This window comes from Lethenteron reissneri, chromosome 30 (assembly GCF_015708825.2).
Source record: "Lethenteron reissneri isolate LAM-NWPU_2019-01 chromosome 30, ASM1570882v1, whole genome shotgun sequence".
NCBI classification, from domain to species: Eukaryota; Metazoa; Chordata; class Hyperoartia; order Petromyzontiformes; family Petromyzontidae; genus Lethenteron; species Lethenteron reissneri.
Window position 1 is genome coordinate 2,264,828 of NC_083808.1, and position 16,712 is coordinate 2,281,539.

Genomic DNA, 16,712 nt, shown 5'->3' on the forward strand with positions numbered 1-16,712 from the left:
TTATACAGTTAAAAAAGAAAAATCCTGTCGGTGAAATAAAGTGTGAAAGTAAAAAGGGTCACCCTAGCTGGAGACAAAAAGAAATACCTGTAAAAAGAGTTAAGCACGCAAATCAAAAAAGTGTTGTAAAGTCACATGCTTGCAGTTTCTCTATGGCAAACCAGGTTTCATATTCAAAAAGGAATAAAGTCAACGATGTGACACAAGATAAAAACATCTCTAGAGAGGGCACACGTGTTACCTCAAGTCCAAATTGCGAATCATCCGGGTCATCAAACTCCGGTGAATCCAATAACAATGGTTCGTTATATTCAGATACAGTTTCAGCACGCAGTGGTGGTATAAGTCTAGAGCAAGAATTGTGGGATCTATCTCCCACCACCTCACCTATGTCAACAGCATGTATTTATACCTCATGAATTTAATATTCACAACAGACATCATTTGACAAGGTTCCTTGCCTGTAACATCTGGCAGATGAGCATTGTATCAAGCAAGTCAGGACTCCTCATGAGCCGCAATGAATGTCAAAATTTATCCAGTTTCGCTTCTATTGAATGCTGCTAAAATTAGGCACTCCCAAGAGGCCGTGCGGCCAATGAGCTGTGTAATAAATATTCTATTTTCATGGAGACATGAAAGACTTGTCTGCATGTTATATTCTCCAATGCAAATGATAATTTTTAGTTAAACATTTGATTATTTTCAAAGAGAATATACTGTTTACAACATACTTTGACTGAAATGTTGTATCTGTTCAATGTGTTAAAGAGTTCCACATGTAGTGATGTGTTAACCAGACATTAGCTTAGTTTATTTTCTTGGGCTTGATGGCATCTCTTTAAAGCACGTGGTTTTCAATTGCATAATTTTACATTTCTTAGCAACGTTGAATCACAAAATACAAATCTTTATAATCGATTTGAATTAATCTGCATGTTAAAATTGCTTACCGTATTTATATTAAAGAAAACCCATCTTCTTGGTTCTTTCGGTAAAGTCACGTAGAAGGGAAGTAATAAAATAATAAAAATAAAACATAATAAAACAATTCTCACGACGTTTCGGCCACAACGCAAGCAGCCGTCCTCAGCCGTCCTCAGGACGGCTGCTTGCGTTGTGGCCGAAACGTCGTGAGAATTGTTTTATTATGTTTTATTTTTATTCTTTTATTACTTCCCTTCTACGTGACTTTACCGAAAGAACCAAGAAGATGAATCCCTGCAGTCACGAAAGCTTTAAATCGAAATTTAAAGAAAACCCATTTGTCAAAGCCAACAGAGTTTTACAGATATAAAATGTAAACCAAGTTTTACAGAAAAGTTGAATTTTTTGTTAAAACGTTAATCCTTCCATGTTTTGCATTTGTTGTTGGAATAAAGATATTTTCGTTGGTACGTGTGTGTGGATAAAACGCAATCCAAACTCATGACATGTCATCCTTCAGTTCTTTATTTAGATTTACAACCATGATGCCAATGTTTAATTCCTCATCAGAACATGATAAAGATGACCATACTATCGATACTACTGTGATACATTGTTCAACTTGAGGATCATAACTGTAATAACTCGTTAAAGATTAACTACGTTACTATATCATTGCACAACGGCTACAACACCAGGCAGTTATCACGCTACAGTCTAAAATGTGGTCCAGTCCGCTTCTTTAAAGCAGCAGGGCAGTTGCCGAATAAATTACAACCGTTTGTGGTTCACTTTTTTCCACACCATGTAAACTTGCCTACTTTAGCAGGAATGTTCGTTAAAATGAGTGCTTTTCAACTTAGAAAGTGCAATCAAAACTCAACTTCAAAAGGAATTTGTTACTCTTAATACTGTACTGTTTTACTCCAAACAGATTCATGGTTACTTCATGTTTTGGACCGTTATCAGTGTCAAACCTCTGCGTGGAAAATCACATCTGCTGCCGCCAGCTTCTCTGGGAAGCCAATCTAAGCGTGTCAATTATCAGCCATTCTTTTATAACTTGGGGTAGCTGTAGTGAAACATTTGAATTAGGTTCTGTACAATTCACTTGGACCACCTGCAGTTGTAAATTCGCAAGTAGGGTACGTTAACACAAATATAATTACATGCAAATTGCACCGTTAACTCTTGTCCCAAAAAAAGAATGTCACGAGCGTCGTTCTAGCTGAATTTCCTACAGGACTTCATACAGTTGCAACATGGAGACTTACGTACGTCACTGGTGAAGAGGTGTGAATTGGTGTGGTTTATTGGCTAGGCTGTACCGACAGCCCAACTCGTGGGAGTGTTGGGTGTAAGGAGGGGAGTGGGAAGGGAAGAGTTTAGGGAAAAAGTGAAAGAAGCTTGATAGGGTTTATTACTGCTCCTCTTCCCCAAATATGTCGTTCTTCTTGCGCTTGACTTCTTCAAAGTCGAAATCCGCGCCCGTCACGCGCTTGTATATGTCCTTGATGTCGTTGCACGTAGTCTCAAAGTGAGTGGTGGCGTCGTAGGAACGCGAGATGAAAATCTGAACAAGTGGAATGAGACATTACAAATCGAAATGTTACGTTGTACAATAGTTGATCCAAGGTGCAGACACGACTGCCTCTCAACTCGCCGTTGCAAATAGGCGAGACATGATTTTCTTTTGAGCAAAGAGAAGAGATTTTTTAAACAGATTTTTACAGGAAGATCAGAAGGAGGCTTTGAGCAAAGGAAGTGAACATTTGCTCTCAAAAGGAAGATTCCACATTGCTGTAATGATGCCAAGTTAATGAAATGTTCTGGAGAGATGTTTTGATTGGTAGAACAGTATGTAAGCTTCAACAGTAACATTCTTCCAGTCATGACTGCAGCATTTCTATGACGAACAAGCAATGCACCATTACCTGGCTTTCGAGTCCAAGATCGGTGGGTTCGTACATGTCACAAACAGTGACAAACCTGCAAAGTGAGAGGTTCAAAAAGCTTAAATTAATACTTAAACCGCACAAAGTGGACACCTACTTGAATAAACATAACAATGGATGTGGTTCCCATCCTCTTCGCTGCGGCAGGTTCATGAACCCATCTGTGCGGAAGTTTGAATACCATCTGCTCGTATATGTGTCTCTCCCAATGTAAATTAGGGAGAAGTGGTCAGAAATTCCAATGTAGTTCTCTACTGATAATGAAGCTACCAGACTAATTGCTTTAAAAATGACATGTAAAGGTTATAGTAAATTATAATAATAATTAAGGTGTTTACTTGCACAAATCCAGCATGCTTGGGTGTTAGAATAAAACCACTTAGTCTGGCACTTAATGGCATTGCAAAATTAATCCCCTTTAAAACGTCTGACAATTATATTTAAACAAATTTGCAAGCTTATGAATTATAATTATAGTGCAAGAGCAGTGTGGTCACTCAGTGCAAGTTGACTGAGAAGCTAGTCATGCCCTCCAGGTTTGTGGCAGTACCCCAACTAGAATACTTGACGAGAACTAAAGAGCCACTTCTATTGCGGCGACAATTTGGCAAACATCGATGTTCACTTGTCAAAGTCAAAAGAGTACCCACTTGGACTTTGAGAGTCAATTTAAAGGATTTAAAAGCCATAGTTTTGCTTACGGACACCACCCACAGTGGGTTCTATTGATTTTTTTGGCACCATGGAAACAGAACTTGAGTTTTTAAAAAGGGCAGGTGCTAGGTGGCCTGGTGACTCGGAGGTCAGCAAGCTGAGCTGGCAGTATTGAGATCCTGGGTTCAGATCCAGACAATCATCTGTGATGAGGCCGGGTTGGCAAGTTTTGTTGCGAGTTTATAGTCTCAGCATGATCACCGATGTCTGCACACTAAAAAACTAATGAATTTGCTTTTGCACCATGGATATATTCCAGTTCTGAAAATGTAAACATGAGAATGGCAAATGTGACAATTATTACGATCATATGCAGAGCAGAAGAGAAGTGCTGCTCCCTACTATGTGGACCAGAGTTCACTTAAAATGATCTCAGAAGCAGGCGTTACATCGACTTTAACATGATGGGATGCAATGTCGCTGTGAGAGATCCGATTGGATTCTTTGTCCCATGAAATTACACCAATATTGTTTTATTTTTCCAAAAAGCCACACCGAGTAGTCGGAGCTCGTTTTCATAAGGGTTCTCTGCATTGGGTTTTATTTTCAGATGTTTTCAGCCAATTCACGTGCTTACAAATGGGAGGAAACTGGAGCGTCCGGAGAAAGCCCACGCCTTGCGTGAGGGGGCAACACCATCCCCGTACAGATGAAAAACAGATGGCAATTAGTCCACTTAAAGGAACTACCTTCTCCAGGCGAGCCAGGGATATGGCACCTTGCTAGCAAAATGGGGGTAAACAAAAAAAAAATCTAAACAACAGGTGGACCCGATTGGGTTGCCACAGTTGACCCCGCTTGAAGCACTGCGTCTCCCCAGGCAGCTCTGCTTGCTGCTCACTTCTGATCGATGGGCTCTAGCAGCTGCAGGGCCGGCAACACCTCGGCTTCGGGGTCTTCCGTCTCCACGGTGGTGCTGACGATGGCGATGTACTTCCCCTGCGCCGCGACGTTGTGCGCGAACGAGATCATGCACACGTAGATGTCTGGGGGGGGGGGGGGAAGGTGGCAGAGGGGAGAAAACGCGTCGTTAATGCAGCGACGATCCTATTTGTCGTTCACTGGTTCAACCATCTTGTGCGAGACAAAACCCACAAACATTTCTAAAGCACACCTGCAGAAGCACTTTCAGACCGACAGGATGATGATTTTGCCAGTTTAGAGTTCACTAATACCACAAATCCCCTTTCTATGGGTACAAGTACAAGACAACAGATATTCCAATAAGTAGACAAAACACAAAATACACAATGCTAGATGAAGGCCTCTCCATGCTGTCATGGTGGTCATTTAAGCATGCTTCAAGCTGGTCAGTGCGAGTTTAAGTGGGGAGACGAGAACAAGTAAGCGTATCACCACCGACGTTAAGTCATGGCCAGAAATCCAACTCAGGTGGCCTGGGTTCATAGCGCAGTGTGCTCACCACCGGGCCACTGCTCCAACCCATGAAAAAAAAAGATTAATAAATATTAAGTAACATCTAGTAAATAAATTGTTTTTGGAGCACAAAGATTGGTTGTAGTTATATGTTACCAACATGGTTCCTGGAATAAGTACATTTGGAGTAACTTAATAGTAAAGGACAACCATTTAGTCTTCTCAACTTCTCTCGGAACTCAATTATGTAGTTTATTTGCCGAAATACATGAGGGATGACAAATGCTTGCATAATTCATTAATATACTTTTTATAGACCTTTTTCTTTTTAATGCTCTTTGGAAGTGACATTCACTTTGTATACTTGTACTTTTTATGAAGATTAGCACTAATTAAATACTGTCATTTGTTAATTAAATATATTCAGTGAAATCATCCTTCATCTCAGCACGGCTCTATGCAGCTATTTTAAATGTCCATAAATCAAATTAAGAACGTGTGTACAAAGCATTTGCATGTCCAACTACAGCAAAAACCGAGTAATGATTTTATAATATACTAGCTTTACAGTTTAACACGTAGGCTTTCGCGACCAATATTATTCATAATCAACGTTTTTAGGTTAGATCGCGTTACTTATAAATGTGTCGTAACCCTCCACCATCCGACACGGCCGATCAGCAAAAAAGTGTCACGTTGACAAAAGACAAATAGTTCACTGCTTTAGCCCACCGGTGTGTTGAAGCGTGAAACCACAACATTTACAATTTTTGAGTACAACGTTTCGCTGGTAATTGCATCCAGCATCATTGGGCAATTCGTGTCGGGTGGTGGAGGGTTACGACACATTTATAAGTAACGCGATCTAACCCAAAAACGTTGATTATGACTAGCTTTACAATCCGGCTTTGCCCAGGACTTGAATTCACCACACCCGGCAGCCTTTGTCTCCCCAGTGGCGATGTTCACACACCACACCTGTTACTCGTTTGAGGCTGAGTCGACATAGGGGAGGCCCAGGACCAGTTCAAATAATCGTCACCAGTGTTGGCCGTGAGCGGGAATCGAACTTGGGTCGCCGGGTTCATAGCGCAGCGCGCTAACCACTACACTACAATGCGGTACGCTTCCACATGCGCGGGTCACGTGACAGATTTGACGTCACAGCTCAATTGATGTGCAAAAAATATATGCAAAAAAACCCTAAAGTGTATTTTTTTAATTTTTGCACGGTGTACAGTCTGGAAAGTACTCACATGGCAAATTTCCAGTTTGTTGCATGTTGGGAAGTACGCTAAACATTTTGAACAGACACACACATTCACAACTTTGCCTTTTTTATGTATGGAGATGGAAAATCTAAGGCTTGTAAAAATTCATCATCTCTTGTACTTGTGCCAAAAGAAATGCCAAGGCCATTTATGTAACTGCACAAGAAAACCATACCACCTCCATTAAAATGCTTTGAGGATGCACAACACATCTTCAGTGTGGCACCATGGTCTATGAACAGTGACACCTCCAGTGTAGGTGAAGGTGTACCTCATTACATTTTAATACACTGCGAGAATTGTGGGCTTTGCTTTTAAAAACCTATTTGGGTATTTGTTCTTTCTGCAATGCTGTTGAGAAAGCAATCTTATCGTGTCAATTTCACTTAATGCACCTTTACTCTGCAACAGCATGATAATTGCAAATCCCTGAGTGAAGAACAATTTAAAAAAATACGTAATTATTTAGGCGAGATTGAAGCAGGAGTAATCTATCTGCATGCGGCAACAATTTGAAAATTGCGAAACAATGCTGCGTGTTCCAACTTGAGGATATTCTGAAAAATGATTGGGATGATAGAAATGTAGAAGGCTCGTGAAATTTCACAAAACTTGCGTTAATTCGAGTTGCTGCACGATTGTCGACCTAAGCGCGACACCCATCCAACCACCTCCGGTTCCGCTCCGGTTGTTGTGATTTGATAAGGGTGACAAGGTTGGTAAAAGTGGAGGAGTAAACTATACTTATCTTAATATAGCATATGCAAATAACCAACAGATCGCAGTCAACAGATGACACATCGGGAGACAGTGTTACCGTTAAAATAATACCATTTTCAATTATGTCTTTGGGACCCAAGTAAGCCACCAGTCAGAAGCACTTATGCAATCTCCTCTGCAATTTAATTTAACCGCTCCTTCGATTGCTTTAACTGCAGAAGCTGGTCAAACTCCTTCCACACAATCATCTAAATCATGTCAACTGCACATTAACCAAAAAAGTAAATAGTCTCATTTTGCTGTATTAATTTAACAGCACAGACAACTACATCAGAAACCACAAGGGGATGACTGGTAACACTTTGCACTGATCAGGCAATCTCTCTTTACCTTCTTGGATACAGTTTGTGCACAAGTGGATTATAAACTCAATTAGAGTGTACACACTCTTGTCGCTGTTGGAAAATGAACAACTTAACTGATGCAAAGGAAAGACTGTGCGCGCCTCTGTTACCCAGCTGTTATTTTTTCCGCGCTCACCTCGGTGAGAACATACGTGCGCGTGCTCACCTGACTTGCGGTTGACCTGCGTCTGAGGAATGATGATCTGGCAGGAGTTTGCATCGTTGGTGTCCTTGATGGGATGGCTCAGGATGCAAATAACACGCACCACCTGGCCCGACTTCTTCACGTAGTCGGCCGCGTAGCTGGCATCGCAGATCACCTGCTTACACCGCGCCACCTGCGCACAACACAGCGGCGGCACACATCATTCTCACGATGGTTTCCCTCGAACAAACGGCGTTAACACCGCCTGGCTGAGAAGCGGTCGATGTGATAACAAAGGCTTGTGGTCAGTTAAAGTCAGCCGAGGATTTGGTTAACCAACATTATTACAAGTGAACAAAAAAATGGGAAGAACTGGCAGTGGTGTATACTGGACATGTGAAAACGAGCTACAGAGCTCATCGGATTCCTCCAGTCCAAGTAATGATTCCGATTGCTTATAGGCACAAAACACTGGAAAGGGGACTATAGAAATCCGAAATAGAATAGAAAGCATACAACAACGCATCACCTTTATCAATAAACACTGCCTTATAACAAGAAAACATAGGCTCACGTTTCTAGCAAAAGCCATTTAAAACAATGGCCGTGAAATACTATATTCCCCCAAAAACACAAGCCTATGATGTATGTTTGCGTTATAACACAACGGAAATGATACCGAGTGTAGACAATTCAGATGCTGAGTCACTTGAACAACTACCAAAATTGCCCGGTCCTTACCTGACCCTCGGACTTGACACCAACCACCCGTCCATTCTCCATCACAATCTCCTCCACGGGCTTGTTCAGCATGTACGTTCCACCGTAGATGGCGCTCAGCCTGCGGCAGAGGACAGCCTCAGACAACCATAATTCTAGATTTGAAGCTTTCGTGACTGCAAGGATTCATACTCTTAGGTTTTTTCGGTAAAGTCACGTAAGAAAAAAAAGAAAAAATAATAGAAATAAAATAATAAATCACGACGTTTCGGAGGCAACACAAGTCTCCGTCATCAGGTGGGAACGTCACAGCTGAATTTGTGAACCTTCCCGAAGCCAACTCCATATTAGTCTCGGATAATGCGGTCACTACTACAAGGACAAGTCGAAAAATGTAAAGGCATAACTTTTTCATTCTTTCTAATCAAGGTCGAAATCGTTGATGTAATAGCTGTCCATCTGTCCATAACGGTGGTGGGGGGGGTGACAATTCTCGTGAAGATTATCAAATATGAAAGAACTATAGAATAAAGTTGTGTTGCTATGATGGACTTGCCCCTTGGAGAACCAAGCCCAACTGATCAAAGCAGTGGCCACATGTACGATTCTAATCAGAGTATGTGCAAATATGAAAATGAATATTCCCGGAGAGTTACCTGTCCCCGCTGCCGTACTACCAATTAAATACTTCCAAACACAAACACAAGTTGGAGAGAGCTACACAACCCATGTGTGGCCATGAATTTTCCTTAAATGTTGTTTCTGAAAAGTTGTAAAATTTGTGATTGTGAAGGTATTTTCACCTAGAAAAAGAGCTTTAACAGAACTAAATTTTCTAAAAACAAGTGCAGAGGTCATTCAATGAATTGGCTCTCTCCATTGATTTTCAGCGATATCCCTCAAATACACGAGTTTTCTCCAAATTACCCCCACAAACATTAACACTCAAACGGAATTGGCCAAACATCCCAAATGCAAGAATTTCGAGAGACTCAGGCTTTCCTGGGTAAAAGAACATCGTCGTTGTTCGACGTGCGGCAACAAAGGGTCACACAAACCTGGCGAAGCCCTGTGGAAGCTCCCCCAGACCGTAGAGAGGGTAGAGGTAAGGGCTCTTCCCGTAGCGTGCCAGTGACTCGCTGTACAGCTTGATGCGGTTGATGGTCTCCAAGCATGGCTGATCCAAGTAACTGTGGCACAACGGCGACTCTGCTCGGTGAAATTTGTCGCCGCTCGCACTTGCACGTTCAGCCACCGCGCACTTACTCATCACCATAAAAGTCATTGCAACACTCACACGTCTCCTTACTGGAATTCTCAAAATTGTGTCGGTAATTGCACGTTTGTGTACTTTCACAATTACAGCATTGAAATGGTGTTAAAAGAATAAGCTTGTAGTTAACTGATATGTTAAAATTCGAAAGTTATTAAAAGTATGTAACATAGTAGTTTAAATAATAGGAGACTGCATGGACAGTTATGTACCCCACAAATCAACATGCATTAAACTCACCACGTTCACAAACACTACAGTATAATCTTCAATTGTATATATCGTTGGATAATAGTTTGAGCAATGGCCCTTCACTCGTTACAGTTTCTTATATTTTATGGCATATTTTTATCTGCATATATGTTGAACTTCTTTCGCGCCATACGTAGCCAGCCGTGCTAATCGGAGGTGCCAAAAGGCAGTGATGAGGCAGTGTTGAGGACAAAAGTGGCAGGTCATTTCTGATTAAGGGCCACAATCCTGAAAAATCTGTTTATATAACCACTGAATAGGCAACAAGAAAAACTTGATCGCATGCGTTCGGCTGCAACCGCTGTTGATGCGTGCACTGGAGGCCCTCACTCGTCGGTGCGGTAGAGTGCCAACGCGTGGCCCGTGAAATCAATGACATCTTGTCCCAAGTCAAACTTCTTGTAGACATCACGCATGGTGGTGGTCTGCGGGTCGACGCCCTGGTGGGAGTTGGGCTCCTTCTCGTCAAACTCTGCCACAAATACCAAGAACTTGCGGAAGCGGCGCTTCTCGAACATGCCCATCAGGTCTGCACGCAGGATAAAGACAAATACACCCCCCAAGTATAGCCTTAACAGACTGTTGGGGAAAGTGCTGCTAGCTAGCACCTATGAAGGCCAGCACGGCGCACGAGGGGATGGGTGGCCAGCGCCACGCCTGGCTGTCTTTGTCTCCCCAGTGGGCACACACATAAGCACAGCCGCGTAAGCGATAATATGCTATTCCACAACTGTCCTTTACGGCATGCCAAAAGCTATTTTTATTAATGATTTCCAACGAAGCTTGAAAGAGTTAATGCATTAGCTGTCTGTAACAGGAGGGCATAACTCTCAAAGGTGATCCAATAGGAAACAAACACCAGCGAAATTGATCAAAAGGGTGCCCAAAACTTTGGAGCCAAAACCAGCGCTAAAAGGGTATAATTACACTGACGTCATCTCGTGACGCCACACGTCACACACCGTGAAATCATTGCTGCGTGGCTTTAAACGTAACGTTATCATTGCCAATATGTATAAACACTCATGATTATCTGAAAACATGGTAATATATAGAAGAATGAAGACCTTTGGAAATTCTTGATACCAGCTCGCTTCCTGGCTGCCTTTCCGCTTGTCTGTGGTTCGTTAAGGTTGTGAGATGCAATTTGCATAAACAAGATTGCATAATATAAACATAATTTTTAAAAATGCTTTCGAGGACAAACGCCTATTGGAAAGCATCACTGAATCGATGCACGTGCATGATCCTTCTTCCTTGCTAATATAGTCGAACAAGAGTATAAAATGATGGTGCAAGTGCAGGAGGGGACGCTGCTCACTGGAGGCGAGGGCCTCTGTCTCTGTGGATGGAACCTTGTAGATCTTGCCTCCCTTGTAAACAAAGCTTCCGTCCACCACCTTGAAGTCGAGGTAGCGCGTCACCTCCGTGTACAGCAGCATCTTCACCAGTTGGCCTGTGGAAGAGGGGAACATCCAACCACACACTAGTGTTAACAACAATCACCCGACAGAGCTTCCTGTTGTGCATGTACAAATACAGTTCTTTGTCAATCCACTGCTGGATGAGGGTCTCAAATTATATGTTGTGTGAGATCGTAAGAATATCCAATGGGTGTGCATCAATATTTAGACAAATGTGTAATGGAAATTTACACGCATGGAGGAAAGGCAGATAAACAGCAATACTGATATATTCTACAAGCAAATGGTTATCTATGCTGCCAATTATTAACCAAGGCCTATGCATATTTGTTACATTCTAGCAGGGAATAAACATGGGAAACTAAAGAACAGACAATGCCCACCTTGAACCTTGACAAAAACAAGTAGTTAAACCCATTTTACTGCACCCCATTCAGTAAACGGAGCAATCGTCTCCAACTATTTCAGCGAGCGAACAAGTGTGGTATGAAGTGATGGTGGGTTCAACGGTTGCAGAGTGACGTGCCCACAATGGCTGCAGCACGTGCCATTAGCCATGAGGAACTTTGGGATGAGGTCGACGTTCCAGTCACGTCCGCGGCCCATCGACTCCGGGGGTCCGGCAGGCAGGGTGAACCGCTTGTACAGCTGCGGAAGAGCGCACGCGTGCCGGCTGTGTGCAACAACTCTATAGAGAGCGATGCTTAAAATATGCCAGCCACCACCAAAACAGGGGCTTCTCCTCCTCTAGAGCAGGCCCCACTTGAACACAGCATGAGCAGCACATAAGCTGCACAAAGACGCAGTAATTTATAAATCGCCGAAGCGTTTCGTGGCTATCAGGCCCAAAAGTAGAGATGGCAGCGGTGGCAGTGAGACAATGGGACGTGATCTCCAACCCAATTAAGTGGTGTCAGCGAAGGGATTCCCACAGTCAGGCGTGGATGCTACTCTGCAAGTAATGTAAGTACCATTAACTCAATTAAAATACCAACACAGCCATCATGGACAATAGACTCGGGATTTGTAAAAAAAAACCTCAAGCTTTCAGCATCTTCCCAAGTTAAACTGAATAAATTAGATATTAATTCTGAGATGTATAAGGATACTCTTAAGCATCGGTGTTTTTGTGAGGGCAAGAAAATATTTGGCTTGTTTTTTTTTCATGGACAGAAGCTTCCAACTCGTTATATAAGGCTGCAGTTGGTGAACATCGTGCGTTGTGTTGCAGAGAATTCAAAGCCTGAGCTGCAACTGCCAAACATTCCACTTGACATTTTATTTTCAAGTGCTTGGGTTCATGGCATTCCAATGGCTGCTTGCAACTAAGGGCTGTTTGTGTGAAATTGATTTTATTATTTGTGAATTGTTATAAACACTCATAAAACATGACTGCACGTGATCTTGCACACGTTCATGGGACCGTAGTGTCTTCACTCTGCCTCACAAAAATACATGAAGCCCTTATTTATATGCCAGCCAATCTCCTACATTTAAGCACAAACCTTGGTTCAATGCCAAAGGACCACACGTAAAAACCAAAGGGAGATAGTAAAAAAAACAACCTGCAGAGAACGAGCCAAGCCAGTGTTTGCTATGTTGAGGCATTTAGATTTAAAAGAATGGACAGATTAATTGTTTCAACTCAGGACCGTGGCAGGTGGTGATAGCTCACGGAGACCTACATCCAGCAGTGGACCGATTATGGCTGATGGTGATAACGATGATGGGAATGCACAGAAGCACAGCTGTTACATATACAGTGCTGCAGATTTTTTACACAGCAACTGTTGACTTCACAAAGTACAAGTGGATTCATCTGGCTAATCAGGGCCTGCATAATTCCCCGCTCACAAATGTACATTCAAACATACCTCCTCCAAGGGCGTGATGGACGCGCTATCACCACCGTAGTAAGAATTGCGATCCATGTGCAAAACCTTCTTCCCGTTGACGGACATGATGCCTGACAGAATACATTCCTGCAGATGATGGAAACAGTCAGTGCATCGCCATGACTACAAAAATCCAAATGCAATTTGCGTTTCTGTATATTCCTGCTGAGTGTTGCCTTTGGAGGAAGTGGCAACACAAGCACCCAATATAATTTTCATGTGCACGCACCTAAAAACAAATCCCATTTCTAGGAATGTCTGTATTGTTCATTGTTCTTCTCCTTGGGTATAATATACACATGTCTTAACACATTTGACTGGGCTATTATTAGCTGCACCAAATGCTGCAGGCTTACAGTATCTCAAAAATAATCCAAACCTGGACAACCGCTTTGCCAGTTTGCACACAATGGATGCCTTATTAAACAGGCAATGTTTTTATTTCAGTTTGCACTTGCATCATAACTCATTTTCAGTTGGCTTTTAAATTACTTGGGTCTTCTGCTATAAAACACCCATTTCAGTGTTTCACCTTATCTGCTTTTCATGCACCAATAATGCAAGCATTAAATTAAGTGAAACAAGCATATCAATTATGCAAAACGTAACTGTACAGAAGTGCGGCAGCTGGTGGGTGCTGTACATTACGGCTACACCCAACGGAAATCCCCCAAAACCTCCAGGGTTTGTGCCCTTAAACAGTTAGCACGAGGCACGCGGTGCGTGATTTCATAGCCCAGTCTGGAGGGGTGGCTCAATATATGGTGTTAATCTGTCACTGCTGTATGCCATTATTGATTGCAGGAAAAAAAAAGTATCTGTTTCATCTATATAAATGATAATAAAAGGCTTATTTTGGAGGCATGCCAGAAGAAAATGTTGCTGAAAGCATGTCTTCTCCAGTATCACTCAATGACCAATCTCTCTGCCAGTTCACCAATTATATCAGACGTTTGGTGGAAAAATGGTGAGGGGGTAGCTTTTTGCACCAGTGTTAAATCTAAATTTTAAAAATCCCAACGCATTTGGCAAATATTTTTTTTCAAGAAATGAATGGTGGTGAGTGGGGGAGAACACGGAATAATGATCCCGTGTCCTGTCGTCTGGACTATTCAAAGTGTTAAAAATGAAAATGGCAGCAGCTGCTGCCCAGTCCGCAGGGGTGTGTGCTCGTACAATGCGGACGTTTCCCCCACAAGCTAATAGAAGACATCAGTGGCGACTCTCTCCTGGGAGGGAGGGAGGGGGGGGCACAACACAAATAGGCAGTGCCGCACACCTCAGCATTGTTCCAGAAGCCGCATTCGAGACAAATCAACGAATAAAGTCAAAGCAACAATAACAAAAAAAACCCGCTGCGTTACATGTGTGTGGCAGGGTGTGGCGAGGTAAGGGCAAAAAATTGTGATTTAAAAAAAAATACGATGGGTGCATTTTCCCAGTGCGAATTCTCAACCCAAATTTTCGCAGCAGCCTCAACATCTGCTGCTTCACCAGCAGCCCCACTGTGTAAATAACAGCAAGTGGCACACGAGGAGCCACACCTAACACACACGACGTCTCTCGCATCCGCCATCACCATTCCACATGAACATTTAGAGATACGGCGGGGTTATGTTGCCCGTGATTTGGGCAACACGATTGCGTGCAACACAGCCAGTGGCAATTTACGCCGTGTCAAAAGCAGCATTTACATCCGATTTGCCGCCTCAAACAACAAAAGCAGAATTTTGTCACACGTACCCTATGTTTTAAGCCCCTATGGTTTGTGACGGTACATCGTGACGCCCAGATAATAAACAAATGAATGCATTTGCAATTGGCAATGAAATAAACAAGATACTTCACCACTGTGTGTTTTGCAGAGAACAATGTTTACATCTTAAAGCCTCCGATTTCTAGACTCAATTCCACAAATCGATCAAGTAGCCCTATAAATTTGCTACGCGGTATTAAAAAAAAACCCATTAATGACAACGCATCCGCACTCTACACAGTGCACTGTGACATCAGATAAACATTTTATCTAAAAGACTAAATAATATTACATTACATCGAAGGCAAAAGATTTCGGTTGTCGTCACTCGGCTGCTCTGAATACCTGACACGTCATCGCTTCCAACACCGCAAATGTCACCGCCTCGACACACGGACAAACCACAACGCAGCACAATCACGACGCAATTTGCTCAAATTTACACATTTTAGTTCGTAAAAGGAGCTCCCTCACGGCTGATTTAGCGATGTTATTTATTGTTTTGCTTTAAGATAACGGCCCGGCAGCCATGAAGGCCCGTGCGTCTTCCCGCGGAGCCTGCGGCCTCGCCTGAATGCCCCGCCGAGCCGCGCGGCCCGCGACCTCGCAGGGACATCTATCCGACAGGCGGCGTCTCCCTTCGGCCTACCGACCACTGCCGTTCGATATCAACGGAAGAGAAAACTAAAATATCTACCTCGACAAAATGTGCAATTATTATATTTACAAACCAATTTGTACATAGCCTTGCTGAACGTGAATAAGCTACAGCATTACCGTGAGGCCGGTGCCAAGCACAATCACATCGTATTCTTCATCCATTTTGCGAAACTGGCGGATCGGAGCAGACTCGACGAAGGAGGAACGGGGAGCAGCGGGACGAGGAGGACGACTATGATGATGATGAGATGGAGCGCCGCGCCTCGAGTCTCCGCCGCCGACTGGAGCCGCAATGCCGCCTGCCAGCTCCTCCCTGGCGCTCCTCCCTCTCTGCGGGCACCCTCCACGCCCCCCCCCTCACCTCCCTCCTTCTCCCCCCCCCTCACCTCCCTCCTTCTCCCCCTCCTCTCCCTCCCTCCTCACCCTCCCCTCCTCACCCTCCCCTCCCTCCTCACCCTCCCCTCACCCTCCTCACCCTCTCCTCCCTCCTCACCCTCCCCCTCCCCTCCTCACCCTCCCCTCCCTCCTCACCCTCCCCCTCCCTCCTCACCCTCCCCCTCCCCTCCTCACCCTCCCCCTCCCTCCTCACCCTCCCTCACCCTCCCCTCCCTCCTCACCCTCCCCTCCTCACCCTCCCCTCCCTCCTCACCCTCCCCTCCCCTCCTCACCCTCCCCTCCTTCCTCACCCTCCCCTCCTCACCCTCCCCTCCTCACCCCCCCCCCCTCCTCTCCCTCCCCTCTCTCCCCTCCCTCCTCACCCTCCCTCCTCACCCTCCCCTCCCCTCCTCACCATCCCCTCCCCTCCTCACCCTCCCCTCCCTCCTCACCCTCCCCTCCCCTCCTCACCCTCCCCTCCTCACCCTCCCCTCCCTCCTCACCCTCCCCTCCTCACCCTCCCCTCCCTCCTCACCCTCCCCTCCTTCCTCACCCTCCCCTCCTCACCCTCCCCTCCTCACCCTCCCCTCCTCACCCCCCCCCCCTCCTCTCCCTCCCTCTCTCCTCACCCTCTCTCCTCACCCTCCCTCCTCACCCTCCCCTCCCTCCTCACCCTCCCCTCCCCTCCCTCCTCACCCTCCCCTCCCCTCCTCACCCTCCCCTCCTCACCCTCCCCTCCCTCCTCACCCTCCCCTCCTCACCCTCCCCTCCTCACCCTCCCCTCCCTCCTCACCCTCCCCTCCTCACCCTCCCCTCCTCACCCTCCCCTCCTCACCCCCCCCTC

At 44.5% G+C, this 16,712-nt stretch overlaps 1 protein-coding gene across 1 annotated transcript; it reads right to left on the reverse strand.

Annotated features, from left to right (window-relative positions):
• Positions 1-1,436: 1,436 nt before the first annotated feature.
• Positions 1,437-15,827, reverse strand: LOC133349388 (rab GDP dissociation inhibitor alpha). Its single transcript, XM_061562774.1, has 11 exons — positions 15,611-15,827; positions 13,057-13,164; positions 11,731-11,830; positions 11,080-11,214; positions 10,089-10,287; positions 9,292-9,423; positions 8,255-8,354; positions 7,535-7,706; positions 4,438-4,582; positions 2,862-2,916; positions 1,437-2,500 (listed from the first exon to the last, which is right to left on the reverse strand). Exons 1-11 carry the CDS (start codon positions 15,653-15,655, stop codon positions 2,348-2,350), a joined length of 1,344 nt encoding a protein of 447 aa, XP_061418758.1. The 5' UTR covers positions 15,656-15,827; the 3' UTR covers positions 1,437-2,347.
• Between the last annotated feature and the right edge of the window lie 885 nt (positions 15,828-16,712).

What these genes read in the sequence shown, in the direction of transcription:
- LOC133349388 (XM_061562774.1), bottom strand. Translation starts at nt 15,655, where the DNA reads ATGGATGAAGAATACGATGTGATTGTGCTTGGCACCGGCCTCACG. An exon ending in CCATCACGCCCTTGGAGGAG is followed by an intron (nt 11,831 to 13,056) that starts GTATGTTTGAAT and finishes GCTCTTCCGCAG; the next exon opens with CTGTACAAGCGGTTCACCCT. An exon ending in CTTCCACAGGGCTTCGCCAG is followed by an intron (nt 8,355 to 9,291) that starts GTTTGTGTGACC and finishes CCTCTGCCGCAG; the next exon opens with GCTGAGCGCCATCTACGGTG.